Source organism: Balaenoptera acutorostrata, chromosome 1 (assembly GCF_949987535.1).
Source record: "Balaenoptera acutorostrata chromosome 1, mBalAcu1.1, whole genome shotgun sequence".
NCBI classification, from domain to species: domain Eukaryota; kingdom Metazoa; phylum Chordata; class Mammalia; order Artiodactyla; family Balaenopteridae; genus Balaenoptera; species Balaenoptera acutorostrata.
The window spans coordinates 122,779,092-122,806,527 of record NC_080064.1 but is presented as its reverse complement, the minus strand read 5'-3'; the positions used below and the strand labels follow the sequence as shown (position 1 = coordinate 122,806,527).

Sequence of the window (27,436 nt, the reverse complement as noted above, 5' to 3'; positions counted from 1 at the left end):
GAAAATATTACTTCCTTGCTTGTATAGAACTTTATAATATGAAACAAACAAACAGACATAACCCCAAACCAAACCAAAACGTATGCACAATTCTCATCACATTTGATCCACAAAACAAAAACCAAATGCAGAAACCTCAGTGAGGTCGGGGGTATGGGTGTTTCCCCCAGAGGGTAAATGAGCTTGCCCAAGGGCACACAGCTGGACAGCGGGGTGGGGGTGGGGGGAATGCCTCCCATTACTCTCCCAGAGCACTTTCCTCTGTAGGGCTCAAAAGATAGGATGAGATGCGATGGTGAAGCCTTTCCATTCCAGGCTAAGGAATTTGGTCTTTATTCTGTGAGGAAAATAAGTAGACAGTACACCCAATTTAGCACAAGGGGAAAAAAGCAGAGTTCACCACAAACTGCCAACAGGTCATCTTGACCTGGACCTTGGACAAGGCTCTACAGAGAGCTTTCTAAAGGATGGTTTTTGAGTGCTTGGAAGAACCCTTGCCAGCACTGGTTCACCAAAAAGCCAATTGTGTTGGAGCAACTCATTTTCTCCTCTGACAGGAGTACCATAGAAAATTTAGTTTGTACTTCAGTAAGACACTTGTTTCAGATACCACTCTGGAGAAAATGGGCAATTACAGGATGGGTGGTGGATTAATTTGCACTGAATATTTTTCCACTTTATTTCTTTTAATTTTTTTGATTTATTATTCTTTTATTGAAGTATAGTTGATCTACAATTTTCTGTTAGGTTCAGGTGTACAGTTAAGTAAGTCAGTTATATATATATATATGTATATATACGTGTATATATGTATACATATAAATACACATATATACATTTATTCTTTTTTAGATTCTTTTCTATTATAGGTTATTACAAGATATTGAGTATAGTTCCCTGTGCTACACAGTAGGTCCTTTTTGGTTATCTATTTTATGTATAGTAGTGTGTATATGTTATAATTTACAGTGAATTTTAAAGGTGAAGGGGATTTTAGAACTCATCTAACCCACTCCATCCTTTTAAAAATGAGAAAAAGGAAACAAGAGGTAAATCAACTTGCTTTAAGTTATATCATCATCATCATCATCAAAATAGCTCACACATATTGAACATTTACTATGTATCTGGCACATTCTAAGTGATTAATATGTATTAGCTTATTTAATCCTCACAACAAACCTATGTGGTAACAGAGGTTCAGGGAGATTCAGTAACTTGCCAATATCGCAAGGTTATAAGCAATGGACCTGGGATTTGCCAGCAAGGCTGGCTTCTGAGTTGGTGCTCTCTCTTTAGGTACACCCTCTCCAGGACATAAAACTAGAAAGTAGGAGAACAAAGTGTCACTGGTACGAATGGATGGACTTTCTGGTGGTACGCTATAAGACGTCCTTGCTATGTCCTTTTCAACATTTTTACCCACAAGTTGGATAAAATATGGAAAGCAGTTCATCAGATCTTCAGAAGTCATGATATGGGGAGAGGAATAAAAAATACACTGGACAAAAGAAGCAGGATCTCAAAAAATCTGGGATGATGAATGACTCTAAATATTTTCATTTCAGAGGAATATAGGAAGATATTGCGTGTTGACTCCCAAACCAATTGCCCAAGAATGTGGTGGAGAATATGCATAAAAGAGAATACAACTTGGGGTGTGGGATTTATCAATTCCAACATGAATAAGCATGTGGGGCTGCCCAGAAGCTAATGCAAGGAAGCAAATGACATTCTGTGTGTATTTTGCACTGGTCACGTCCACGCTGGTTCTCAGCTGATGCTATGAGACCAGTGACTAGCCAGGGGAGCTCCAGTCACCAAGACTTTTCACAGTGACGGCCTGATCTTTCTTCCTCCTTCCTGACCTGCTTTTGCTCTGACGTCCATCTTGGCCTCTTCCCCCATTGTCATCCTGACTTTGTTCCTGCCTCTTGCCCTTTATTCTCAGTTTTTGTTCTGGGTTCTCCTAGCATGTGAATCTTGGGGTTTTTTTCCCCATGGGGCCCTGATTTGACTGCCTCTCTGACTATGAGCCATGCTGCATCAGGAGAAAACCTCTCATCTTTGTTTCAGCCTCTCAGAGCACAGTCCATGACTCTGACCCCTGGAGGGTGTGCTGATAGCACTCCCATTGCCCTGTCAATACATACACCATAAGAAGATTTGGACCATATCTGGAGTATTGTATCCAAGTCTGGCCTACCCCCTTCCCTACCATAAGGGAATCTCTGTAAATTGAAGTATATTTATAGAAAAAGGATAGGTTGTGAATAGACTTGAACAGTTGGTGATATGTGGAATGAATAAAAGAGGCCAGAATGCCCAGAGAAGGTAGACTATGGGCTTGGGAGATTTATCTCTGACTTTGCAGAAGATCCTACTGTGAAAGGCCCCACAGGTTTCTCTGTGTGGGTCCAGGGAGTAGCCTAGAACCTGTGGGCAGAAGCGGCAGGGAGGAGACAGATTTCAGCTTAATAAAAAACTTTCTCATGGTAAGAGCTGTCCAGAAATGGAATAGAATGAAATGGCAGTGAGCTCCCCATTATTGGAGGTATTCAAGTATAGGTGGAGCAGTGGCTTGTCAGGAAAACTGTATAGTAGATCCAAACATCAAAGGGATGCTTAGGCTTTTTCATGTGTGGGGTGGTTGCACCCAAGAGTCTCTGTGCCACTGAGGACTCAATGGTGCTTTTTGAACAGGTGGCCTGATGACAGTGGTATGTAAGGTAAATGCATCCCTCCAGTGAAATGTCAGAGAAGGACCACCCCATTTGTCTTCCCTACCTGTATGTTTTCTGTGTCAGCGAGCTCTGGCTTCTAACTGCCCTTGTCAAGCTTCTACCTTTAGAGCTCAGACAAACACTTCCGGCCACCAGAACAGGAGGGGCCCACCCCAGATCTAAGGGCCACTCTGGTTTAGTTTTCCAAAGCTGGGGATGGCCTCTCACACTTGGCCGATCTCGGGTTTATGAAAGGGCTCTGTTCTCTCTTGGCCCCTATCCCCACTGCCTTTCCCAGATCAAACACCAAGTGCATTGGATAGATAGAAGCCGCAGTGAGAAAATACATTTTAATAAAACCCCATTGATTTTGGGGGCTGCAAGTAAAGAAAAGGCACCTAAAGAGTCCCACCACCACCCCCCCTACTCCCCCCGCCCGGCCACTTCCCCCTCCTCTGTCCTGACCTACTCTGGGGCGGTCACACATCGATTGGCTTCCCAGATAATAGATTGTGCCACCACCGGTGGGGACCTCTGGGGACCAGCCGGGAGGTGCAAGAGTCGCACGCAGCAGCCCAGCCCCGACTTAATCAAACTAGCAACAGGATCTCCAGCGGCAGCGCGGCGGTGGCAGTGTGGCAGTGGCGGCAGCGGCGGCGGCATTATGCGTGATTACTGACAGGCACCAGCTGCTGCCGCCACCGCCGGCTCAACGCACGATGTGGACTCTCAGATCGAGAGGCAGATTCCTGACTAATCCCAGAGGGCTGGCCCAGCCCGAGCTGCCCGGGCTGGTAGGAAGCGATGACCACTCTTGCTAGCCCAAGTTGAAGGGAGCCCGGCTGCGCTCGGGAGCCGGGAGAGGCCGAGCGATTGAGCAGACGCGCCCGGGAGGACTATGAACTGAAGAGTCAACATGTATGGAAATTATTCTCACTTCATGAAGTTTCCCACAGGCTTTGGAGGTGAGTATTTCACATGGCTTCACCGTGGGGACCGTCTGGAGAGACGGAGCGGAGATGGGGAGATCCGGATAACTGGATTAGGATTGAATTAGGAGAGCATATATGTTTACAGGCATATACAGTGTGTTTCCGTGTGAGTGTGTGTGTGTGTGCATGAGAGAGGGACAGGGACCGGGAGAGGGAGGGAGCGAGAGAGGGGGAGAGAATGGTCCGTAGGTGAAGATCTGTTTGCACATCAGAATGAGTGAACAGATGGGAGGATACGGGGATATTCTAAGGAGAGCCTCAACCCACTTGCTTGGGAATATGTCTGAGACAAAGGTAGACTAAGTGCATTGTTTTAACCCAGTGTGTTTGCGTGGGTGTGAAGACTGGAAAAGGTAGGGGAAATTACTAGGAGGTACCTATTATCCAACTTGCCATGCGGAAAAAAAAAAATGTGACTAAAAAGGTTTTGCCTATATTAAGGGTCCCTGGGATACTTCATAACAAGGGACTGATTATTTTATTTAAAAGCAGATTTCCTTAGAATTGGATTTTTTAAAAAAGAAAACACAGCACTTTAATTTGCCACCCTGTTTTCCTTCCTCTGTTTTCTCCCCTTTTGATTTGCTAATAGCCTCTTGTCCCCTCCCCTGCTGCTGCCCCCAATTCCATTTCCAGGGTCGCTGCCATCGGTCGGAATCTGGGAGTTGGTGGAGGGGGTGGGTGGTCCAGGTTCTCATAGCAGAAAACAGGCGAGCTGGAGCTCCAAGTTGCCAAGCCAGGCAGCGCAGCTGGGCGGCACTTCCCAGGGGCTGCCTTCACACCCAAGCACTTTGGTCCCAAGGCTCCTTCCATTCAGTGACAGAAGCAGCACAGCCGCCCAGCTTTGGATACAAGGAACCAACAGCTGACCAACTGGCCTCTCACTTGGCATCTGGTGGCATATAGTTCGGGTTCTTGGGAGCCAAAGGGGAGAGCTTTTGCCCCGCGGATGCTGGCAGGCAAGACAAAGCAGAAATTCTCGTCAGGTCTTGAGAACTGAAAAGTCCCTGCTCTCCCCACCTCCTGTGGGGACAGATAGGCCATTCATCTGAAGGCTTGGGGGCAAAGCTTGCCTACCCCCTCTGGGCAGTCCCCTCTATAAGGTGTGATGGGACATGGCCAGTGGATGGGGTCCCTGTCCTGGAGTCATTAAGCCAGGGGGTTTGCTGATTCATTTGGGGTACATTGGGTGGTTTTGTGGGCCAAGCATGGAGTTAGGCGCTGGTAATACAGATGTGCATGAGATGTAGTCTCTACTATTTGGACTGGGCAAGCTTGTTATTACCCAGACACATTGTAATACTGCATGGCATGTGCCCTATCTGTTGCAGCAGGAGGTTGCCACTTGGACACAGCGGGTGGGGGGCCATGGACACACATCCTGGAGGCGGTAATGCTGAAGTTCTTGGGGCCAGTATTGTGACATGACCCGGTGAGAGTGGTGGCCAAAGCTGTGACCTGGACATCTGATCTCCAGTTTACAGTTGGGTCCTGGGTGTGAAAAGCCTTTTCAGCTCCCATCTTGGTCCCATTCACAGCCGAGAAGTACTTTTTCTTTTTCCCTCTGAGTTCAGTTGTCTGAAGAACATGCTTATCCATGAGATTCTTGGGACCCCTGAGGTCTGTGAGGTTATGGCTTCATGACTGCCAAGGAGACCCTCTGCGACAGTTGGGGTGAATAAAAGGATTGAAGGTGGACAGACGTAGGGAGAGAAAGTCTGGAGAAAGAAGATCTAGTCCAGAATTCGCTGGGGGCTGCTGGCTGGAATCTTGGGACGGTAGCCTCCTAAGGGACCTCAAAGGGCATCTTAGCCCTCTTATATTATAGATGTGTAAACTGAGGCCTCAAGAAAGGCAGGAATAGTTTAAGGTTCTGTGGAGTTGAGGGGGAGAGCCCTTCTGGAAAAACCCCTGAGTCAAACTTCTGATAGTGCTCCTTCAATCTGATAGAGTGAAAAGAGCATGAAAGACACACACACACAAACACACACAGAGAGAGAGAAGAGAGAGAGAGGGAACTGAGTTTGGTTTCTAGGTTTTCACTTACTAGCTGTGTGACCTTAGGCAAGTTACTGAACCTCTCTAAGCCTCATCTCTAAAACGGAGTTTGACATCCCATCCTCAGATCATGGTTGTGAGCATTAAACATGCAAATGCTTGAAAAAGCAGCTCTAGAGTGTTGTCTGTATATGTGGTATTTAGTAAAAGTTAATATTTTCATCCCCTTCGTTTTGTTCAAGTACTAACATGTGAATTAATCTAAAAATCAGACATTACTGTAGAATAATGAATTAGGAATCTGGGGAAATAAAATTAAATCCATGAAGGCCCACAGACGTTGCTGGTTTAAATTTTCATAATTGTGAGAGCTCTGGTATTTAGTGTAATTAGGTTTCAGATAAAAGGAAACACAACTGGCTGGACCATGGAAGAAGTAGGCTGATATAACATGAGGGGTGGGGGAGAAAGGATCATCTAGGCTGTTGAGACATCTCCCCCTAATGCTTCTTTTCCTACCCATTCCTGAGGGAGGAGAACAGTTATTTTGTATAGTTCTGCTGATGTTTTCCATTTTGTTTGCTTTCGCCAGCTAGGAGGCAGAAGCACTGAGCAAAGGACAGGGACCCCTTGAAAACGGAGGTCTTCATGAGAACTTGCAGCAGTGAGGGAGGGAGGGAAGGAAGGAGGAGGACCCACCCGCAGGCACTGGGGAAACCTGAGGATGGGAGCAGACATTGCCTGCAGCCTCTCACCACCTTTGCCCAAACGCAGCAAGTTGTGCTGCACATATTAAATGATTTAGTGCATAACCCCTGCCCTTTTCCATATTAGCAAACGGAACCACAGAGGGCTGCTGGGATTTGTGAGGCTCTCTAGGGAAGCAATGTCACCCTTGGGAAACAACACCTGAGATTTGCCTCTGGGCTGTGCTTACCAGATATCAGGCCTTCCCCCCATCCGTGAACAAGACACTGGTCAAAGTGGCCACAGAGTGGGGAGTAGTTGGGTTGCAGCAGCCCTACCAGCGTGCCCACTCTCCCAGCTCTGGGCCCTGCCATGTGATGAGGTGAGAGCCCTTTTCTTCTCCTTTTCTGCCAAGTCCTGGCTTTGCCAGCTGCCCAGTAAGAGATTTGTTTGCCTGCATGAGACAGTTGCTGCCTCTAAGAAGACGGCAAAACAAAGCCTGTAATCTCCCCGTCCAATTGTGCGGTAATCCTCAGGGTGAGAAGGAGATCAGGGGAGAGGGGGCTTCTCTTGTTTCATTTAACAAGCACGCAGTAGCGCTTACTAAGTGCCAGCTACCATTGTAAACACTTCACTAGCATTATCTTATTTAATCCTCATGACAACCCAGTGAGTAGGTACTATTACCAATATTATCACATTCCTTTTATCAGCGAGGAAACTGAGGCATTGCAAGGTACAGTAACTTCTTTTAAGGTCCCATAGCTGGAAAATGGCACTGCCAAGGTTTTGAACCCAGGGAGTCTGGCTCCAGAGTCCAGGACGTTGCTGAGTTGCCTCTCACGGCTTCTGTGGGCCACAGACTTGCTGCAGGAAGCTAAGGCAGCAGCGCCCGCCTTGAGGGGGTGAAGAGCCCTAAGCCAGCCACGACACTGCCCAATGGTTGCAGACACAGTAGCCTGGCATTGAGGAATAAAGCGCAGGATAGGATAGCAGTCACTCAGGAGCAATGGTGGCCTCTGGACAATTAACTGCTGCCTTCTTCTGGGGGCCTACTGATTTGTAAGAGTCCTGCCCTACAGACTCTGACCATTTGTGTAGAATACTCCCCTTCTCACCTAAGAATAGCCATAGAGGAGGGGTTGAGTTGGAGGTGCGTGTGTGTATGTCTGTGTGTGTGTGTGTGTGTGTATGGAGGGCAATATGAGGATGTGGGAGGAGGGTATGTGTGTGTGCGCACGCCAGAACATATTTTTCCCCTCCAACAAATGTGTGGGTGGCTAATAGGGACCTACCATGGATGTAAGTGGTTAGGGTTTATGTAGGAAGGAATAACTGTTTACGAGATTTAGGAAAGAACATATTCAGTATAAACTATTTTCTGAAACATTTACAATCTTACCAAGAGATAGAGAGCTGAATAGCAACTGGGGGAAGAAATTATGCAAAGAGTAATCAAAATTCTCCACCTCTTCCTTCCCTTCATTATGTAGCTTCTGTATCTGCAGAGAATTTAGCCACCAGAGTTGGGTGGCTGGGATGCCAGGGGCTCCCAGAGGAAGCTGCTATTTTCTCCTCTTATTTGAAAGTAGAAAACACAGAGGCCCAGGGAATCTAAGAAGTGAATGTTCTAGAATGCCTGGGTTTGGGTGGCTTTCATGAGATTGACCCAGCTCTTGGTTCGGTGATTTTCTCAAAAGAGTGAAAATAATAGCTGACGTTTATTAGACACCTTCCTTGTGCCAAGCCCTCTTCCAAGGGCATTACATGCACCATCTCATTTAATATCCTCAAGGACCCTAGGAGGTAAGGGACCGTTGTTATCCCTGTCCCCATTTTTACTGACAGAAATGTCGAGCCACAAGGAAGTTGGTAAACCTGCCCAAGATCACCCAGCTGGTGAGGAGTGGACCCAGGATCCAAATCCAGGCAGACGTCAGGAGTGTTGTGCTTAACCCTACACTGTGCATACCGCTTGCAGCTTGCTGGGGAAGGCAGAGGGGGTGGGAAGGGTGGAGAGGAGGTGGAGGGGGCGGGTGTGTGGAGTCCCAGATCCACCCCAAATGGGTGAATTATGTATAAGAACAACAATTAACATATTCAGTTCTTACTCTGTGCTCTTCACAACTTATTTAGGGATCATAATGCTTTTTCTTGAATATGCATACTTGCAGCAAATGAATAAAATGACAGGGGTGGGGGGCAGGGGACTGAGCCCTCAAAGGTGCTAATAAGACAAAGGTCAAAAAAATTTCCAGGTGAACCTCACTTGATCTTAATACACGGAGCTTGATTTTGTATTCTAGGGCGGAGGTTGGCAAACTTCTCTACAGGGCCAGACAGTAAACATTTTAGTCTTGGCCGGCTATAGTCTCTTCCACAACTGCTCAGATCTTCTGTTGTGATGAGGAAGCAGCTGTGGTCAAACGTATAAGCTAATGCACAGGGATGTACCCTGTTGAGTATGTTTGCCAACCCCTAGGGCATCATTCCAGAGAAGTTTTATTACCGTTTCTGATTGTCCCCCTGTTAGCGTGATTAACAACACTCCCTCTAAATAACTCCCCTGCACCCCTTCCCTTCCCTGCAAGAGCTGAATCTTTAAAGCTAGAAGAAGGACTTGCTTCTCACCCATTCTGACCCCTCAGTTACAGATGAGGACACTTGGGAAAGCAGGTGGGGCTTGCCCAGGACCTGTGGCTGTTTATGGTCTTCAAACTGGGTTCCCCTGAGCCCCCTCGGGGGCCACCTGGGGTGGCAGAAAGAGGGGTAGAGGGAGGCTAAGCCACAGAGAGCCCTCCCCCAACACGTTGGTAAAATAACAGTGCTTCCAACTACACAGGGTCAGGGTTAACTTTCCACAGTGTAGGGATTCAATAAAATAAAGCCTGGATAATTGTAAACACACAAGAAAAGTTCGTTTCTCTTTCCTACTTCAGAAAAGTTGGAGACTACGGTAGTTAAGTTCAGCGAAAATTTTGTAGGTAGGTTTTTCTTAGAGGAGGTATGCCTGTTCTTAAAGTGTCAGACTGTGCAGTAGGAGAGGCTGACAAAATGAAGTAAAGAAGACATCGATTCTGTGCCAGTTACAGAAAATTGCATTTTAATGAGTTATTCCAGGGCAGACACTCATGAGATCTGGCAGAAACAGAGCAGTGACCTGGGACCTCCCATCCCTATAATCTTCAGGATACCTTCGCCCCAGTCCAGTGTCCTTAATGAGTCATGTCCCCCCTGAGTTTCCTCAATTTCAATTTGCATAACCTGGGGCCCTTGGCTCCCTTTATCAGATACTGTAACAGAGAAAGGGGTGAGGGAGAGAGCAAGAGTTTCTAGGTTCAAGACCAAACTCAAATTCCTGATGAGATTTCAGAATTCAGCATTTGAACTTAAAAAATGGAAAAGCTTGTGATCTTTGATTAAAAAAGCATTTACAAAAAGAGGAGCGGCAAAGAAAGTGCTTAATAAATACGTTAGCCTGTTTCTTCTAGGCTGGTTGCCTGGGTTTCATTTCTGTGACTCAGCATCTCTTCTGTCCCTCCTTCGGCTGGTCACTAGTGTCATGAGGAAGCAGTCTCTTGGAAGGCTTGGGGCTCATGGTACCTATGCTTTCTCAGCCCCAGTGACATGGGGAGCAGAGCAAAGGTTAGAGATCTTCAGGAGGGAAAGTATATCCAGACTGCTCCGGGAATGCCTGTCAATCATTCATTTAGCACACCTTGGCTCAGCGTCTGGCTTGTGCAAGAGTTGTGCGGGACACCGAGAACTAAGACCCATTCTCTGCCCTGAAGGAGTATATAAACCAGTTACAAGATCCGAAGTCAGCAGAACAGTTAGAGATGAATTATTCCTGGAAACGTTTCTTGGGGCTGAGGTTAAGTGAATAGTTTCAAGGAATTTAGGTACCTGGAACCTGAGAACAAATGATACCATGTCCATTACCCAATGGTAACATTGCACTAGGGATATGGTTTGCTGTATTTTAAGACAACTGCAGTCTTTAGAAGACAGTCCATATTGAGAGGCTAGGGAGAGCATATATGTACAAGAAGCCTATATAGACAGAGAAAGGGATTGAAGTCATGGATTCAAGAGCTGCGTGTGGGCAGAATTGGTGTTCAAGGACTTCAGGAACAAGGGGTGAGAGGGGGGCACCTTCAGCAAATGCCTGGAGCGCTTCCTGGCATTTGTCTCGGTGGATGGGCTGGTACGTGGTGTATCAGTGCATGGAACTTGTTTAAAGGGACAGACAGCCTGTCCTGGTTGGTGGAGACCCTGCTCCAGTACCCCCTGGTGCCTCGAATGTGTTAGGGATGGCACAGTACCCATCTGTACCAGAGAAGTGCAAATTTGGTCCTGGGTGGGAAGGCTGGTTTGCAGGCCAAATGCCATTAATTACATGTAGGAAGGTTGTCAGAAATAATGCTAGACTCAGATTCTAGGTCTCTAATAATTCACAATGAGCACTTGAAAATGTCACTTTATCATTCTGAACCTCAGTTTTCTAATCTGCCTAATGGGGATAATTTCTGCCCTTCCAACTCTTCTGAGTCAGTTTGAAGCTTGAATGGAACAGACAGTGGCCTCCAAGGGACTGCTATATCCGTAGTGCCTAGCACGGAGCCTGGCACACAGTAGGCACTCAACAAATATTTTTTGACTGATGGAACTGATAATTGATATGGAAATACACAGCAGATAATTATAAAGAGTTTTATGAATGTAAGGTGGTATGCAGTGGATGGAATAAGCTTGGACCTGGGAGCGGAAGACCGAGTGTTTTTGTCCTGTGTGGCCTCGACCTAGTCATGCAACTTCTCTGGGATTAGTTTCTCTTCTATAAAATAAGGTGGTTCTTCAAGTCCTGAAAATCTGTTTTCTTCCCTGAAACAATATGGCCTTATTAATTTATGACAGAATTAATTTGGAATGGTGATTAAATTGATCATGGCAGAAGCTAGTTTGTATTTGCTCATTGATGAAAAAATAACAAAAAAGGTTTGTTAAGCAACTAAGATTGTAGAAGTGTTGAGCCTCTTTAAGTTACATCGTTTTCGAGCAATTTAAAAAGCAAGCATAGTAGAAACCTCATTAGCATATTAACGGAGTGTTAATTACAAAAGAGTCTTTTGAAGCAGATTTTATAAAATCCCCACTTAATAACCATTAGCTTGTGGTACTTGAAGCACAAACTCTTCACGTGTGTTACTTAGAAGTAATAAAATCGTAATTTAAAAGTAATCTGCCAACTTGTCATGAATTTAGACTGATTTTTCTCTCAATTGATCCAAATGAGTGAGGTTTTGCTATAATTATATATAATGCTAGTAATAATGAGGCTGATTATCAATCTTTGCCTGCCTTTCACTCCCTCCATCATTACAGGTTTTAGGGGAGGGGGTGGGGGTGGAGGGAGAAGGGAGGGATGGAGGGGGGAGTGGAGGATGCCAATCTCCCCCTCCCCCTTCTCCAGGCACGAGGAGAAGCAACCTCCAGCCCCTGCCCTGAACAGCCAGCCAGCTCTCCTTTGGGGACTGCAGGAATCAGGCAGAGCTACGCTATGTGAGCCCAGAAAGGCTGGCCAGTTGGCCAGGGCTGCACACAGCGGTGTTAGCCTATCAGCTGCTGTGTTCTCTTATTCCTGCTGAGAGGCCAAGGGGGCTGAGCCTCGGGGTCAGAAGGAGTGTCTCTTCTCCCACAGCTCGCTAGCCACTTCCATCACGTTTCTTCATTTTCCCCATCAAGAAAGCCAGAAAGGACACTGGTAGCAGAGAAAGCTTCCTGTTAAGAGATGCAGCCTCTACTTCTTCTCACTCCCCGAGAACTAATATCTTGGTGTCCACATCTGTTAAAATGTGGAGCTCAGTGCCTGTAAAATACCTTCCCATCCGGTCTCAGGGTGGCCGTGCGGCTCTGATGTGGATGTGAAAGGGTTTTGAAAATGCCACAGCAGTTTAAATATAAGAAATGCATATTAGACAGCCCCTGGCATCTGAGTACCCCTTCTGCGGAAGAAAGAGGGAGGAAAAGGCTGGGCTGAGCTGGGACCCCTGATGAAGGAAACCAGAACTTGTGTTTGATGTGAGAGGCTGGAGTCAGATGGGAAGTGTTCTAGTCAGAAAGTGCCAGGTCATATACACACTACTATATGTAAAATAGATAACTAATAAGGACCTACTGTATAGCACAGGGAACTCTGTTCAATACTCTGTAATGGCCTATATGGGAAAAGAATCTAAAAAAGAGGGGATATATGTATATGTACAACTGATTCACTTTGCTATACACCTGAAACTAACACAACATTGTAAGTCAACTATACTCCAATAAAAATTAAAAAAAAAAAAAAAGTGCCAGGTCAAAGTCCTGAGAGAGGCCATGAATCGGGTTAGGAAGGGCAGAGTTGGAGACAGAAATTGGGCCCAGGGAGGCTTGATGGAAGAGTGGTCCTGAGTAACTGCTATAAGGAGCTGCACAGCTAGTATAGTATATGGTGGGGCTGGGATTAAAATCCAGGTCTGCTGCTTTTCCCCTAGAATCAAATGCCACTTGTATAATTTACTAGCCATCTTCTCTTGGGCAAGTTATTTAATTTCTCTGTCCCCCAGTTTTTGCATTTGTACAATAGGGGTGAGAGTTGGTGACCTCAAAGGGATTTGTAGGGATGAAATGAGTCAATATCTGTAAAGTGTTCAGAACCATGTCTGGCTCATGGCAATTGCTTAATAAATATTATCTGTTGTTGTTACTTAGTAGAGGAGATAAAATTTAAGTGTCAATTAAGTGTCTTCATACGGCAGACCCTGGCCTACCTTTCTTGCAGCCTGTCTGTGTATTACAAGCCAAGCTGGGAAAGGGTGTGTGAGCAAGTTTCCCTTCAATTAGGAAGAACAGGCCAGGTTTCTGAATAGTCTATGATTCTTAGGCTTATGTACTACATTCCTCCATTGGAGAAAAGGAGGCAGATTGGGTGTCAGATTGTGCCCACCGTGACAGAGAGTAGAGTGGGGTAGGGCCCTGTGATGTTCCCTTGACTTCAAATGGAGAGTTCTGACTCTTAGAAATAGCAAGTTTTTGCCTCTGTCCCCTTCCCTGTGGGTGGGTATTAACCATTATCAATGATTCATCATAAGTTTCCATTCCATCCTGAAGCTGGGACAGTGAATTCTCTACCCAGGTACAGCAGTAAAGGGGTGGAAACGCCAAGCCATTTGTTCCCTTGTCTAGCCAATTAGAAAGACTCATGCTTAACATTTTACGTTTATTGGCTGAGGATAAGGTTGCTAAGCAACTTCCTTGCCTTGGTAAGAATTCTGTAGTTCTAAGTACCTGGGCTTCTCTTTCTCAATAAGTACTCCCTCAACACACACATGCAATTTGTTGTCTAGAGATTGCAGAGATTTTGGATTTGGTAAACATCAGGGACATAGATTTCTTATGCAAATAATTTCTACTGATGAACTCTATATATAGTTGTATACATTAGTTAACCAAAACAGCTATTCCATTCATTGATTAGGCAACAAATATTTTTTGAGCATCTAGCATGTTCCAGGCACAGTGCTAGATACCACAATGATAATCGTGGTGAAATTTAAAATATGTGACAGCCAGTAGGTCACCAGGTACTCAGAATGGAAGTTAGCATGGAGGATATCTTTGTGCTGGGATGGATTATGGGGAGATCTGGAGGGTCCCAGGGGAAGGGTTGGGGTGGCTGGGATAATGGATGGGGCACTCTGGGCTCAGAGGAATGGCTAATATTATAAACAACTGGTATGTACGTACTAATGTATGGTAGTGACAATCCTTAACAGAGCACTTACTATTGGCATGGCTTGGGTTAAACCCTTTACTTACATAATCTTCTACAATGGTATTCAAGCCAGACTCAGGTCTCCCTCACCACTTTTACAGTATGGTAAGTAATTGCAGCTGCTACCACTGGGCCAGTCGTCTCAGATGCTCTTAGCACCCCTGAGATAGGTATGCATATCTCCATTTATGGCTGAGGAAACTGTGGATGAGAGAGGTCCAGTTCCTGGCTCAAGTTTATATGACTGGAAAGTGGTACAACCTCAATCCAACCTAGGACTTTTGGGCTTCAGAGGCTTGTATTTCACATAGACTGCAACCCTAATGCCCATACAATGCACACACAGGCTTCGGAAATCAATAGAGTGTATGCACCCTGCAGATTTCCAAAGAGCTTTGCTTCCTGGTGACACTATCTGCATCTCAAAGTGCAATCTGGAATCCCAAACAGCCTGAAGGGCTAACATGGTCCAGCTGATGATGACAGGGGCCCCTCAGCAAGTGGTCCAGACTCAGACCATTCCAGACCACCACCTGCACTTCTTTTAGATGCCAGTGAGCCATATGCTACCTACCTCAATGTTCATGGAACAGCATTGGAAGGGATCTCAGAAGCCATTGGGTGCTGGCTCCTTACTGGGGAGAATGAGGCCCGGGAATACGAAAGGTGTTTCTTCAGTGTGTCGCCAGGAGAGAAGAGAAGCTCCTGAGAAAGTCCTCTCCCATCAGATAAGTTAATTTCTATAAAAATCATGGCAATGCTAAGAGAATGAACTCTGCAGAGTACAGATTTTGTGTATTTCCCAGGCATCTGACAGTGGGCATGGTGTGAGGGGCTGACGGGGGTCAAGAGGGTGTGTGGTCAGGGAGCGAGCAAGGCTGATGGGCTGCAGAGGCTGGAGAATTGGGCTCCCAGCCTCTGCAGAGGAGCCAGGGAAAGACATTAGAGAAAAACTTGACTTCGGATTTGGACTAGAACCCAGGTTTCTGGAAAACTTGTGCTAGCTGTAATTCCCACATGGCTATGAAAAAAAAGGAGTGAGAGCGAAAGAGGCTGATAAAAATGTCATGGACAGGTATGCTTTAGAGTCTATTTGGGAGAATGGATTAATTTTCCATTGAGAAACACTTTTGTCATCATAGGCATTGTTTTCCACCTTTCCTAAAAGCAAGGCTGTTTATTTCTAAGAAACGCTGGGTCACTGTGAGAGGCAAAGAACCAAAATGCATTTGTGTAAGATGTATTTGTCTTTTGGAATTTTACTTAAAAAAATACGGTTATAAAGTAGCCCATCTCTTCTGGGTCATTGACTCAACAGAAACAAACCACATTTTAAAGGCCATTGTAAATCAAACTTTAACTGTGTTTCATTCTATCTCAGCAATGTACTATTGTCATAACTGAGTAGTCAAGGCATATTCTGATTGTCTTAATTTATATTATTATTAATTATAATAAAAACAATGTACTTTTAAATTTCAAATCTCTCTCACATACCATTTTATTCTGGAAACAAGTTGTGAATTTCCCCAAGTCCATATTTTTATATTTTTGCACAGTTCATGTTTCTTAAACATCATACCTTTGCATACTATTTTCATGATATTGAACATGTGTTCTTGTACTTAGAAGTGTTCTGAGGTCAATTTACTTTTCTTTTGAAAACTTAAATAGCAATTTTGAGGAACATCATTTTATATAAAAAATGGAAGCAGAGTCACTTGCTGTAAATAGGAGACAGTGAAAATGAATATAAAACTATTAATATTTTCAAAAAGTTTGCCTATATACCGCTTAAAATACCAGCTAAAATGTCCCTTACCACTGGTGTTGCAGTTTCCATACCTTGGGAACTCTCAGGTTGATGAATGTGTGAAGGAAAATCTTGTTCCTGTCTGTCCCATAGCTCTGAGCCTGGTGTCAGGCACTGGGCTTTACCTTGGAGATATAGAAATGAAAGGCGTAGTCTCTGAGATCCAATTAAAACAGAATATGCAGGGCCCTTTGGTCCATTTTTGGAAAGCCGACGCTGGAAGGGAAAGTCGGTTTCCCTCAGATGGCCTGGCTGTGGGGAAGGACAGCTGTCATCCCAGCCAAGTTCACGGCTCCTTGCCCATCAATTCAGGCTGGCTCCTAACTCACCTGTCACATGTTATCTTAGTTACAGGCTCAAGGTGTACATTGGCTTCTTTAAATGTCACAGACTTCCAGCGCCTCAGAAGAGTCTAAAATCGTTCTTTCTAATCAGTGACCATCTGGGAAGATTTTTGTTTTTTCTGTCTTGAGTTCTTGGAAGGTGCCCTCTTCTCTCTCCTTCAGATGAACTTTCAGCATGAGATCATTTCATAATTGAGTCATCTTGTACTTTGTGATATGATGGCTCTCCGAATCATCTCTGCTATCCTTGACAGAGCACACAGGAGAGACCACGGGCTTCAGATTGACAGTTTGAATCTAGGCTCTGCCGCTTACTTCCAGCTAATGCTGGTACAGTGCCAGTGGTGAGGATACATAAACAGACCCTTTTTTCCCCTCTCAATTTAGTGAAAAATACAAGGAAATACACAAGCTGTTACTTACAAAACAGAAAAGGGCATTAAACCAGAGTAGGAATACCAGGGAAGACTTCCTGGAGGAGGTGATACTTGAGTTAAACCTTGAAAGATGAATCAGAACTTTCTAGACAAAGAAGGTGGGGGTAAGTCATCCCGGAACTGGGAGCAGCATGGGGGTGAGACTGAGTCTAAGTGGTCTCCTCTGTAAAAGGCTGAGATGATCCTCACAGGCCTATTATCAGGATAAAATGAGTTAATGTATGGAAATTGCCTATTCAGGACACATAAGAAGTGTCTCACTTGTTCATTTAAACCCCTTTACCACTTCTCTGTGGACCCAGAGCATTTGGTTCACCTCAGGTGTGGTACTTAAAAGATCATGATTGGGATTCATCTGTTTATGAGACAAGACACCTGATAGACTGAAACTCCTAAGTAGAATCACTAGAAGGGCACAGCCTCCTCAGACATGGGAGTGACTGTTCTCTCCATAAGCAGACCTTAACTAAGTTAATAGATGCTCCAAGGGCAACTCCAGGTTGACATTTTTCTAGTGGGACGTTTATGTTTAAGAATAGCTGCACAATTATACCTCTGATGCTCCACGCTCCCCTCCAGAATGTGAAGAGAGCACCTCCCTCCCTAAATTCTGTTCCTAATACTACGCTCAGTGCTACTGAGGTCTCCGAAAGGCTTAAGACATGCAGTGCCTTCTCTGCATGTAGAAGGCACTCAAGAGATATTCCTTGAACCAACAGTGAACCACCTAAGGTCAGGCACGTGACTTACTCCCCTCAGCATCCTATCTGCCTGGCGCGGTGTTGGGCTCCAGTAGGAAGTGGAGAGAATTGGATGGTTTCTCCAGCAAACCACGCTTACTGACCACCTCTCCCCTTAATCCTCTCATGTCCCATCCACGAGGACAGCACGGGTGCCGTGGTGGAGCCGAACACATGGTTTCTTTGAATCTGTTCTTGCATGCCAGCCACACAGGGCAGTGGCACTGTGGCTTAGGGTGGGCTTCTCTGTTATTTCCCCAGTCTCCACTCTGCTGCTGCGGACACTCAGGCTCACAGCTCCTCTCTTCTGGAGAGAATGTTCCATGCCAAGCTCCTGAGATGGCAGTGGGGCACCCTTCTTTTCTTTCATCTTGAGTTGCAGCTAAACTCGGGCTCAACTTATCTGGGGAAAAGGGTACCAGGTGCCACCTGCCCAGAGCCCATTTCATAGACACTTGTGGCCGCAGCTCCCTATCCTCAGAGGCAGAAACACTCTGGGCAGGCCTGGCTGCGCTTGCCTTCCTGGGCCTCTGTGGCCATTGAGCCATGCCCAACCATCCTGAGTCTTCTTCCCTGAGTGCTGATTAACCTTCCAAGAGATTGGCAGGACAAGAACCTTATGGGCATGAAGCTGCAAAAGCTACTGGCAGTCAAGGGCATGATAACAGCCTCTGCCTTCCCCATGGTCATTATGGAATGTGTTCCCAACAGCAGGAACTGTGTTCCCTACAGCAGGAACTGTGTTCCCTTCGGTTCTGAATCCCTAGCACCTGATGTAGTTCCTGCACCTTAATAGATGTTCGTTACATATGAATGAATGAATTTCTCCTGACTTTATAGGTTCAGCCCTGCCCCAGTTCTCAGAGCGATATGAATGTGAGGCAGGGAATTCTGGAGCAACCTGGACACCTGCTCACTCCATCCCCCAACTGGGGGTTTGGTATTGACTCACCTTCCCTGTCTGACTGGCTCGGGTCACAGTCACCCAGGCCTGGGGACATGTGGGCTATGCCCCTGTGGCCCTGGCTGTTGGTCTGACACAATTCAAGGTGAATGTCATGTGGTGCACCAGAGAACTGGCCCATCAATGAGTATTTCAGCAGGCCCTTTCCCCCCTCTGGTCTTTGCTTGCCTTTATTCTACCAACTGCGGGAGTTCACAGGCGTGCAGGTGTGGCGGGAAGGAGGGGAAGGATATAGGAAACCAAAGGAGGGGGCTCTGTCCTAGTGTGATATCCCTGTGTTCCCCTAGCCTCTCATCACCTTTGATCTTCTCCTTACAGGTTCCCCCGGCCACTCTGGCTCCACGTCCATGAGCCCGTCGGCAGCCTTGTCCACAGGGAAGCCCATGGACAGCCACGCCAGCTACACTGACACCCCAGTGAGTGCCCCACGGACTCTGAGTGCAGTGGGGACCCCCCTCAATGCCCTGGGCTCTCCATATCGAGTCATCACTTCTGCCATGGGCCCACCCTCAGGAGCTCTGGCAGCCCCTCCAGGAATCAATTTGGTTGCCCCGCCCAGCTCTCAGGTAGGTGTCCGTCTGTCCTCTCCAACGTCTTTCCAGACATCCTAAATAGTTTCATCCTGGCACAGAGGCAGCACTCAGCAGGTGCTTAATGCATGCTTGCAAAGGGATTGGGTTGTCTCTGCAGACTTCCCTCCTGCAGGGCCTTCATTGCGTGTGCCCTCGGGCAGAGCAGCCCCAGAGAACTGATGCTGCCTCATGGTCCAGGAAACCGTGGCTGAAAGGAAGCCACCCCTGTGGTTTCAATGGTTCAGCCCTGGCTGTGATTTCAGTGTCTCTCAGGCTTGTTTGTCTTCCCTGGGGTGGACCCCCTTGATTCTTCTCAATACTGGGTATTCTTCGAGTCAGTGAAGTACCCAGTGCTCTATGACATGCTATAGGCAAGCGGTCCTCAACCTTTTTGGCACTAGGGACCGGTTTCGTGGAAGACAATTTTTACACGGATGAGGGGGTGGGGGGCGGGGCGCGGGGGGATGGTTCAGCGGTAATGCGAGCAGTGGGGAGCTGCAGATGAAGCTTCACTCACTCACCCGCCGCTCACCTCCTGCTGTGCGGCCAGGTTCCTAACAGGCAGCGGACCGGTACCAGTCTAGGGTCCCACCGGTTGAGGACCCCTGCTATAGGGGATACCGAAATGATCAGGATGTGGTCTTTGCTCTCCAGGAGCTTACAGTTGAGAGGGGAAATAGGCAGGTGTGCCACATGGATAAATCTAGAACAAGGCAGACTGTGTTACCTACATGCTATCTCTGAGATAGAGGTAAAGATTATGGAAACTTGGGGGAAAAAAAACCCCTCATTTTAATTCCTAGTGCCTTTTGCTACAACAGAGGCAAGGATGTATATCCATGGTAGATACTACATTGTTGCTCTGAGGAACCTACAGGATGGCCAGATGCTGTGTACTTCCTTCTAGCAATGTCACACTGAGATTATCAACCTTCCCTTCTTGTAGTGGTCAGCTATTGCTGTAATGATGCTGCATGACAAACAATCCCCAAATTGCCATGGTTTACAAAAACACACATTTGTTTCTTACTCACAAGTTTATGTGTTGGCTAGGAAGGTTCTGTTTCAGATGGTGGGTGAGCTGGGCTAGGCTGCAGCCTGGGTGCAGGTCAGCTCCTCATGTCCCAGACTAAAGAAGCAGCAGCTTCTTGGGGCATGCTTCTCTCAAGGTGTCTCCCAGGAATGCGAAAGTCTAAACCAAATCAGGAAAATACAGTGAAGTCTCTGCTCACATCATGTCCATTAATATCCCATTGGCCTAAGAAAACTGTGTGACCAACTCCAACATTGGTGGGACAGGGGAATAGTTTGTGCCTGTTTTATTGGGAGGAACTACAAAGACACAATGCGAAGGATATGAAGAATTAGGAACAATGATCCCATCTACCAGACTCTCCTCTCTCACTGTTCTGGTACCTCACTATTGGGCCAGGGTCCCTCAGGACATCTAGCAGCAGAATTAGTAGGTCCTGTAGCCTCCTTTGAATTTATAGTTCTAAGAAGAGGCAGGACTCCCGCTGTGTTAGCATTTCTTACTGCTACAAAGAGAACTTCAGAGACTATCCCTAGAGTCCCTTCCAAGACATTTCACGTGCTCAGAGTCTGAAAGCAAAGCCGTGTGGAGTCATAGAATTTTACAGCCAGTAAGGACTTCAGTAATTTTTTCATCTATGGATTAGAGAATCTGGAGAAGACCTTAGCGATCATCTAGTGTAGGGATTGCAGGAGCCAGGGGCCAGGCGGGTAACACAGGTAGGTGAATGAGCCTGGTGCGGTCTGTACAAAGCTGCCCTCCTCCCCTGAAGCCGTTCAAATTCAAAGACGTTAAGTACTCCACGGGCCAAGCAGAGTACTTCTGTGGATCCCATTTGGCCAGCGCTTTGAACCCCAATTTGTAATCTAATGGCTCTCACCTGTAGGATCTTTTTCAGAGTGCACATTTCTCCCTCATCCCATATTTCGGCCCTTGTGTGGGTTGTAAAAACCCCACAGAGGATTCTAACTGCCCGACCCCTGCCCAGCTGAGAACCACTAGTTCTGTCTAAGTCCTTCAGCCCACATAGGCTCAGTGGGCTCAGGTGATGTGTCCAACCTCACACAACCAGTCACAGCAGAGCCAGGGTTAGACCCCAAGTCTCCACACCCCCACTCAGTCTTTATGATGCTGCGTTTGCCCACTGCTGTGGTGTATTCTGACTTAACCAGTGACCCCAGGATCTTCCTGTTGGCTGCCAAGGATTAAAAGACGAATAATCGGTGCTCCCAAGGAGTCTTGTGAGGGACATGCCACATCATACAGATAAATTTTAACGTTGTACGTGCTGTCGTAGGTGTAGGGGCAGAACCGAAGGGAACATAGAAAAGGGCCCTGTGAACTTCCTGTTGTGTCTTCCGGATGTCAACCACTTGGATGAGTGGGGACCAGACAGTGGTGAGGAGGGACATGGGTTTATGCCACCCTCACCCACTGTCATCGGCAGAGCTGGTGATACCATACCCTTTAGAATGTGGGACTTGAAGAGATTGGTTTATTCATTTTCATTCATGTGAACAGATGCCAGGAAGGCAGATCAAAGTCAATAGGTTAGAGACAGACAGAAAGAGAGGTGGAAATTCTGGGACAAAAGTGAAACTTTGCAAAGGACATTCACATTCATTCAAATAACTATTTAGCAGGATCTACTCTGTATCAGGCACTACTTGATACTGTCCTAGGTTCTGGGGACAAGCACTAAATAAGCCTGTACTTTCATGGCAGTTACACTGTAGCAGGCAAGACAGACAAAAACGAAATGAATAAACCAGATAGTTTCAAATGGCAATGATTGTATCCGGGAAGAAATAAGACTGGGTGAGGTAATGACCAGTGACGGGGCTTGTGGGTGGGGAAGGGGCAAGGCACCGGCCCTCCAAGCCTGCTTTTAGCAACCACACTCCAGTCTAATTGAGCCAAACCTGGCCAATAAATTCAGCTTCACAGCCATGTGAGTGGCAGGGCCGCTATTCCTGGACCATATGTCTGTACAGAGGGATTGGGGTTGAAAGGTCAGCTGAAAGCTTTGGTCCTGGCCAACTGGGCTGTGTGCAGAGGCCAAGGCCAAGTTTGGCTTTGGGAGCTATATTAAGCTTGCCAGCACTGGTGAAGCTGAGCAGCGTTTGGGGCTTGGGTTCTGGAGCTGCACGGCAGTGACACTTTGCCCAATTAACTAGATAACACATGATATCTAGCGCTCTCAGTGTTAGCCACGGTGAGTTGGACTCTGAACACTGGATAGACGATTCCTATGCAGCCTGCCTTTCTTGCCCAGGATTCAGGCTGAGTGGGACTTGTCCCGGAAACATGCGCCTTCTGTGACCTGGGTCTAGGGTAAGTGCAATTTGCGGGTGAAGGGAAGTGCTCGGTGTGGGAGCAGCAGAGGGGGTTGTCGCGTTCTGTGCTCTGTCTTCCCGGTGTTTGAGCTTCTTTTTTTTTTTTACTCTTGTTGGATTTTCAGTCTTGAGGAATAAAGAGAAATGAACTGATACTCCGGAGGCAGGGACTGGGTAAACTTTTGCAAACCACTTTAACTTATATTTATCTCAGTTCCCTTTTCTCTATTGTGGGGTAACACATTTTGCCCTGATTACCCTACAGGGATTTTTATGAATATCAAAGGAGATGTGGATTTGAAAAATCACTGCTTAAGCACTTATGATGCTCTATGGCAATAATGTGGTATTATTAATATTAATATTATTATACCTACGTGCTATATCATACACCTAGGTGATGTATATTATGCAACTATGTGATCATTGGTTCAGGTGTGTGTACTTTGCTGTTGAAAGGTTCTAGAGAAGTTCATTTCAACAATCATTCATTGCACTAAACAATGGATATTTTAAAAATGTTTAAGACTCAGTCCCTTCCCTGGGGAGTATCTAAGTGGAGTGAACAATTTCCCAAAACACCAAATATATAATTGAGAAGATATTTATGCAGCTTTCAGACAGAATGATCTAGATCACGTTTTTCTGAGTGTGTGTGTGTGTGTGTGTGTAATGCTACATTTTTGTAAGTATGATATCTGTTGGCTCGACCCCGAAGCAGACCCTACCTTTGGAAGGCTCCTTCCTCTTTCTCCTCTCCTGACCCTGCTGCCTGACCTGGGTTCTGTCCCTGATCATTCCTGCCCAGATAGTGATTGATAACCAAATTATTATCCTTTCAGATGCTTGCATTTTTACAGAGAATACTTTGAAAATAAAAATTGCAAATGTTAGAGCTAGAACAGACCTTAAAGATCATCTTGTTTAATGATTTTTTAAAAAGCCATAAAGTCTTTCCTTCAAGTGAAAGTATGTTTAGAAGCCATTACATGTCAAATAAAAACAGGTCTGGTGAACTAGAGGTGGGAGATGTGAAGGCTTCTTACTCAACCTCGCCACCCCCTGCTATACACACTCTCTGAGCTCAAAAACCACTGCTCTAGTCTGTGGATGAGGAAACAGCTTCTCCAAATGAAGTCATCCAGTCAAGATCACACAGCAAGGAAGTGGCAGGTCCAGGCTCTGTACTTTTTTTGACAAAGACCCTCACTCGGTTAAAGAAATGCCACTCTAAGGAGACCACTCATTGGAAGAGGCGCGCCTGCCGGCAGCCTTCCTGGCTGGCCACGTATCTGCCTTGAGTGGAATAATCTGGGCTGAAAGCCGCTCAGAAACGTGGCTCCCAATGTTCTGTGATGGCTCCAGGGCATCTAGGATGCATTCAGTCCTTGGCTGAGAGTCTGCAAATGGAAGACAGGCCAGCCAAGTGTGTTTCTCTCCTGTTCTCAGGAGCAGCCGGCCGCCTGGTAAATCCCGGCTCTAAAGTGCTCACTTCAGCAGAGCTGCTTCTAATGGAACAAGACAGCTGGGGCCGCGGCACTGGGGACCATGCAGCTAATGGGTTTGAGCTCTGGTGGCCACCTTCGATCTCATCTACCATTGCTCTGATCCCACGCAAACCCCAAGCCAGCAAAGAGGCTGATGGAGACGAGGGCATCAACCTACCTGTCCCAACCACTGCCTCCTAATGCCAGCCCAACTCAGGAAGAGGAGGGGTGTTGGAGAGAGGCTTCCAGGAGAGAGTGACCAGAAGCAAGTCGGCTCCTCTGGGTGCACATTGCCAATGAAGTCAGGCAGGAAGCAGTCAGGGCTGGGGCGGTCTGGGGAGCTCCCGCCACACAAGACAGACAATGTGGGGAAGGAGGAATGATGACCTGAGATCCAGGAGCCCGGGGTTCCAGCTCCAACCTGTTGGATCTGGGAAGGCACCTAACCTGGTACCTGGGCAGGTGCAATAGGCTTGGTGTCTCTCTCCTTCAGTCTTTCCCCCTGCTGCTGCCTCATACTTTGAGGATGTTTTTTCTCTGCTGGAAACCTCATGGCTCCTCATTGCCTCTCAGATGAGATCCACTCTCTTTAGCCGGGCAATCAAGTCTCGGGCTCTGTCACAGCCCGCCTCCCAGCCTTGTCTCCCATCCATCCACTGGACACAAATACCTGGGCTTCCCTTCAGGCCTTTGTTGTCAAAACCTTTTGTCCATCACTGGCCCATCCAAATCCTACCCAATTTTTAATTTTTTTAACATCTTTATTGGAGTATAATTGCTTTACAACGGTGTGTTAGTTTCTTTTTTTTTTTTAATTTTTATTTATTATTTATTTATTATGTTTATTTTTGGCTGTGTCGGGTCTTCGTTTCTGTGTGAGGGCTTTCTCCAGTTGCGGCGAGTGGGGGCCACTCTTCATCGCGGTGCGCGGGCCTCTCACTATCGCGGCCTCTCTTGTTGCGGAGCAGAGGCTCCAGACGCTCAGGCTCAGTAGTTGTGGCTCATGGGCCCAGTTGCTCCGCGGCATGTGGGATCTTCCCAGACCAGGGCTCGAACCCATGTCCCCTGCATTGGCAGGCAGATTCTCAACCACTGCACCACCAGGGAAGCCCTGGTGTGTTAGTTTCTGCTTTATAACAAAGTGAATCAGCTATACATATACATATATCCGCATATCCCCTCCCTCTTGCCTCTCCCTCCCTCCCTCCCCATCCCACCCTGCTAGGTGGTCACAGAGCACCGAGCTGATCTCCCTGTGCTCCCCGTTTTTTAAAGCTGTCAAGTCCCAGATCAAATGCTCGTTCCTTCAGGACATCTTCCCTAATCTCACTTGCTTTCCTAAATTATCCCAACTGACTTTTAATCTCATGGATGGCCAGTTTCTTGGGTTAGTGCCTGTGTCTTCTTCCTTTTTGTATCCCAAGATTTCTGAATGAACTTAAGAATAAACCACTTTACAGCTCAACTTCCTCATCTGAAAAATAGGAAAACCTCATAGAGTTGTCGTAAGGATTAAAATAGTTAATTAGCGCTGAGCAAACTTTCCTTGGACGGTAGCACTAACAGTAGCAAGAACAATAATTACTGTTCTGTGATTGTTGTGGGCTGGAGGTGGTGGATCTGGTCCTGTTGGAGATGGGAGTGGGAGAGGAAGGTGGGTGAGGGCCTCCTGAGCCCGAGGTGATGGTGTCCTCCTCCTTATTCCCATGACCTTTCTTATTCATCTGAGGATTTGCAGACAAAGTCATGGTTAGCTAGAGGGCTCTTTTTTGGGGGATCATCTCTTCTAAAATACATCCCTTTCATGGGGTGGATCTAAGTGCTAATAACTATTTCCTTGAGGCACTCAGAATTCCTAGCACATAGTGGCCCTCAGGCCACTTTTGGATGTGGGGCTCTGGAATTAATTTTTTCCAAAGCTCCCAGGTGTACCTCTGGGGTTGAGTACCACTGTATTACAACAAAACAAAACAAAATACTGAACGTAAGACCTAGATGTCTTGCCTTAGCCTTGTATAAAAAGGAGGGAGCAGGAGGAGGAGGGAGGAGAAGGAGGAAGAGGAGGGAGAATTCTCCCACCATGTATGTGTTTTCATCCCTCATATGAATTAATTTTTAAAAATTCCTGGTGACTTGATTTCAAAGCAAGGCCCTGAAAGCTGTCTTTTCTTTTTTGCATCCCTTGCAGCATTTAACCCAGAACCTTTGCCCACCTCCTGTGCTCAATAAATATTTGCTTAGTGAATTGAAAAGCTAGTAAATTTAGAAGGAACCTAACTCAGGCTCTGTTGTATTTTAGGTTTTATTGATCATTCCTTCTGTCCCAAAGGCCTTGAATAGAGAAGAAAATCCTACCTTTGGTTCAGTTTGGGAATTACAGTCACTTCAGTTAGGCAAAAGTCACATAGACCATGCAGAAGTCAGTGGACCTTCCCTTAAACCCCCAGATATTCACCAGGTGCCTCTACCAGGCACTTAACTCACATTTACTCAGCACCACCTTTGTTTGAACTTACTTGGAAGTGTTCTTTGTTTTGGGGCACGTTCTGACTCCTCAGTGAGACTGTGATCATTTTTGAGGAATGAAAGACAGACCTCCGTTTCATATCTCCCTTCACAGTGCCTAGAATGTTGACCTGTACCCATGGGTACAGAAACACTGCTGATTGGATGACTGGCTTGTATTTATTTAACTTTTCTTTGATGAATACAAAACACACAAGTAGAGGCAGCTTCTCAGGTGGCGGTGAGGAGTTAATGTTAACTTGTGATAAGGGGTGAAGAAAGGGATACACACACGTTCCTTTATTCAGCCACTCAGTTCTACCAACTCCCTACCACATTCTGGGTTCATGTCAGGCACCTGGAAGACAAGGCAGATGGTCTCTGGCTCTAAAGATTTTATATTTTCATGGGAAGATATTTGTTCCTTACAGACAAGTTCAAAAACATGATCTGGGACTTTTAACCTAATTTTTGGTGCTATTGCAATGATTTGGGCATTTGGCTTACCGTCCTCAGTAGGCTCGTTGAGATGACCACTACACGTATTGTCTCTTCCATTTTACTGTGAACGTCTTAAGAGTGTGCATTTTATTTACCTTTGTATCCCAGAGCCTGGCACAGTGCCTGACATAGTGAGTGCTTGTGAAGGACTGTTGATTCACTAAATGGATGGATTTGCATATTTTGCTTGGTTCTCTCTGAGTCTAAGTCTTTTGCCTGAGGGCCATAGCTCCCCTTGGAGTACTGCTGAATAAGCAGGATGTAGTTAATAAAAAATTAAAAAATACACAGAGGACTTGTCCTAAGTGTGCTGTTCAGCGTGGATTTCTAGCTCAAATAAAACATGAGTAAAATGAGTAAAAGCTGAGAGCTCTGATGTAGATGTGCTGTGATTTTCGGTTTAGGTTTTGGCATTTAGAAATGACTTAGTTCCTCTATGCTACTCTTTTTCTCCCTTAAATTCACATCCCTCATAGGCAATTTTAGAT

The 27,436-nt window shown here is 46.2% G+C and overlaps 1 protein-coding gene across 2 annotated transcripts in view; it reads left to right on the top strand.

Annotated features, from left to right (window-relative positions):
• The first annotated feature begins 3,413 nt into the window (after positions 1-3,413).
• The window catches only part of RXRG (retinoid X receptor gamma), a 43,843-nt gene continuing 19,820 nt past the window's right edge, over positions 3,414-27,436 (top strand). Inside the window, exons 1-2 of one of the 2 annotated variants that reach the window (XM_007191074.2) lie at positions 3,414-3,688; positions 18,833-19,080. In XM_007191074.2, coding sequence (XP_007191136.1) covers positions 3,640-3,688; positions 18,833-19,080 — 297 coding nt within the window. In that variant the 5' untranslated portion in view covers positions 3,414-3,639. Of the gene's footprint in view, positions 3,689-18,832; positions 19,081-22,235; positions 22,454-27,436 lie in introns of those variants that run through there. The other variant, XM_007191075.3, reaches the window with a different exon arrangement.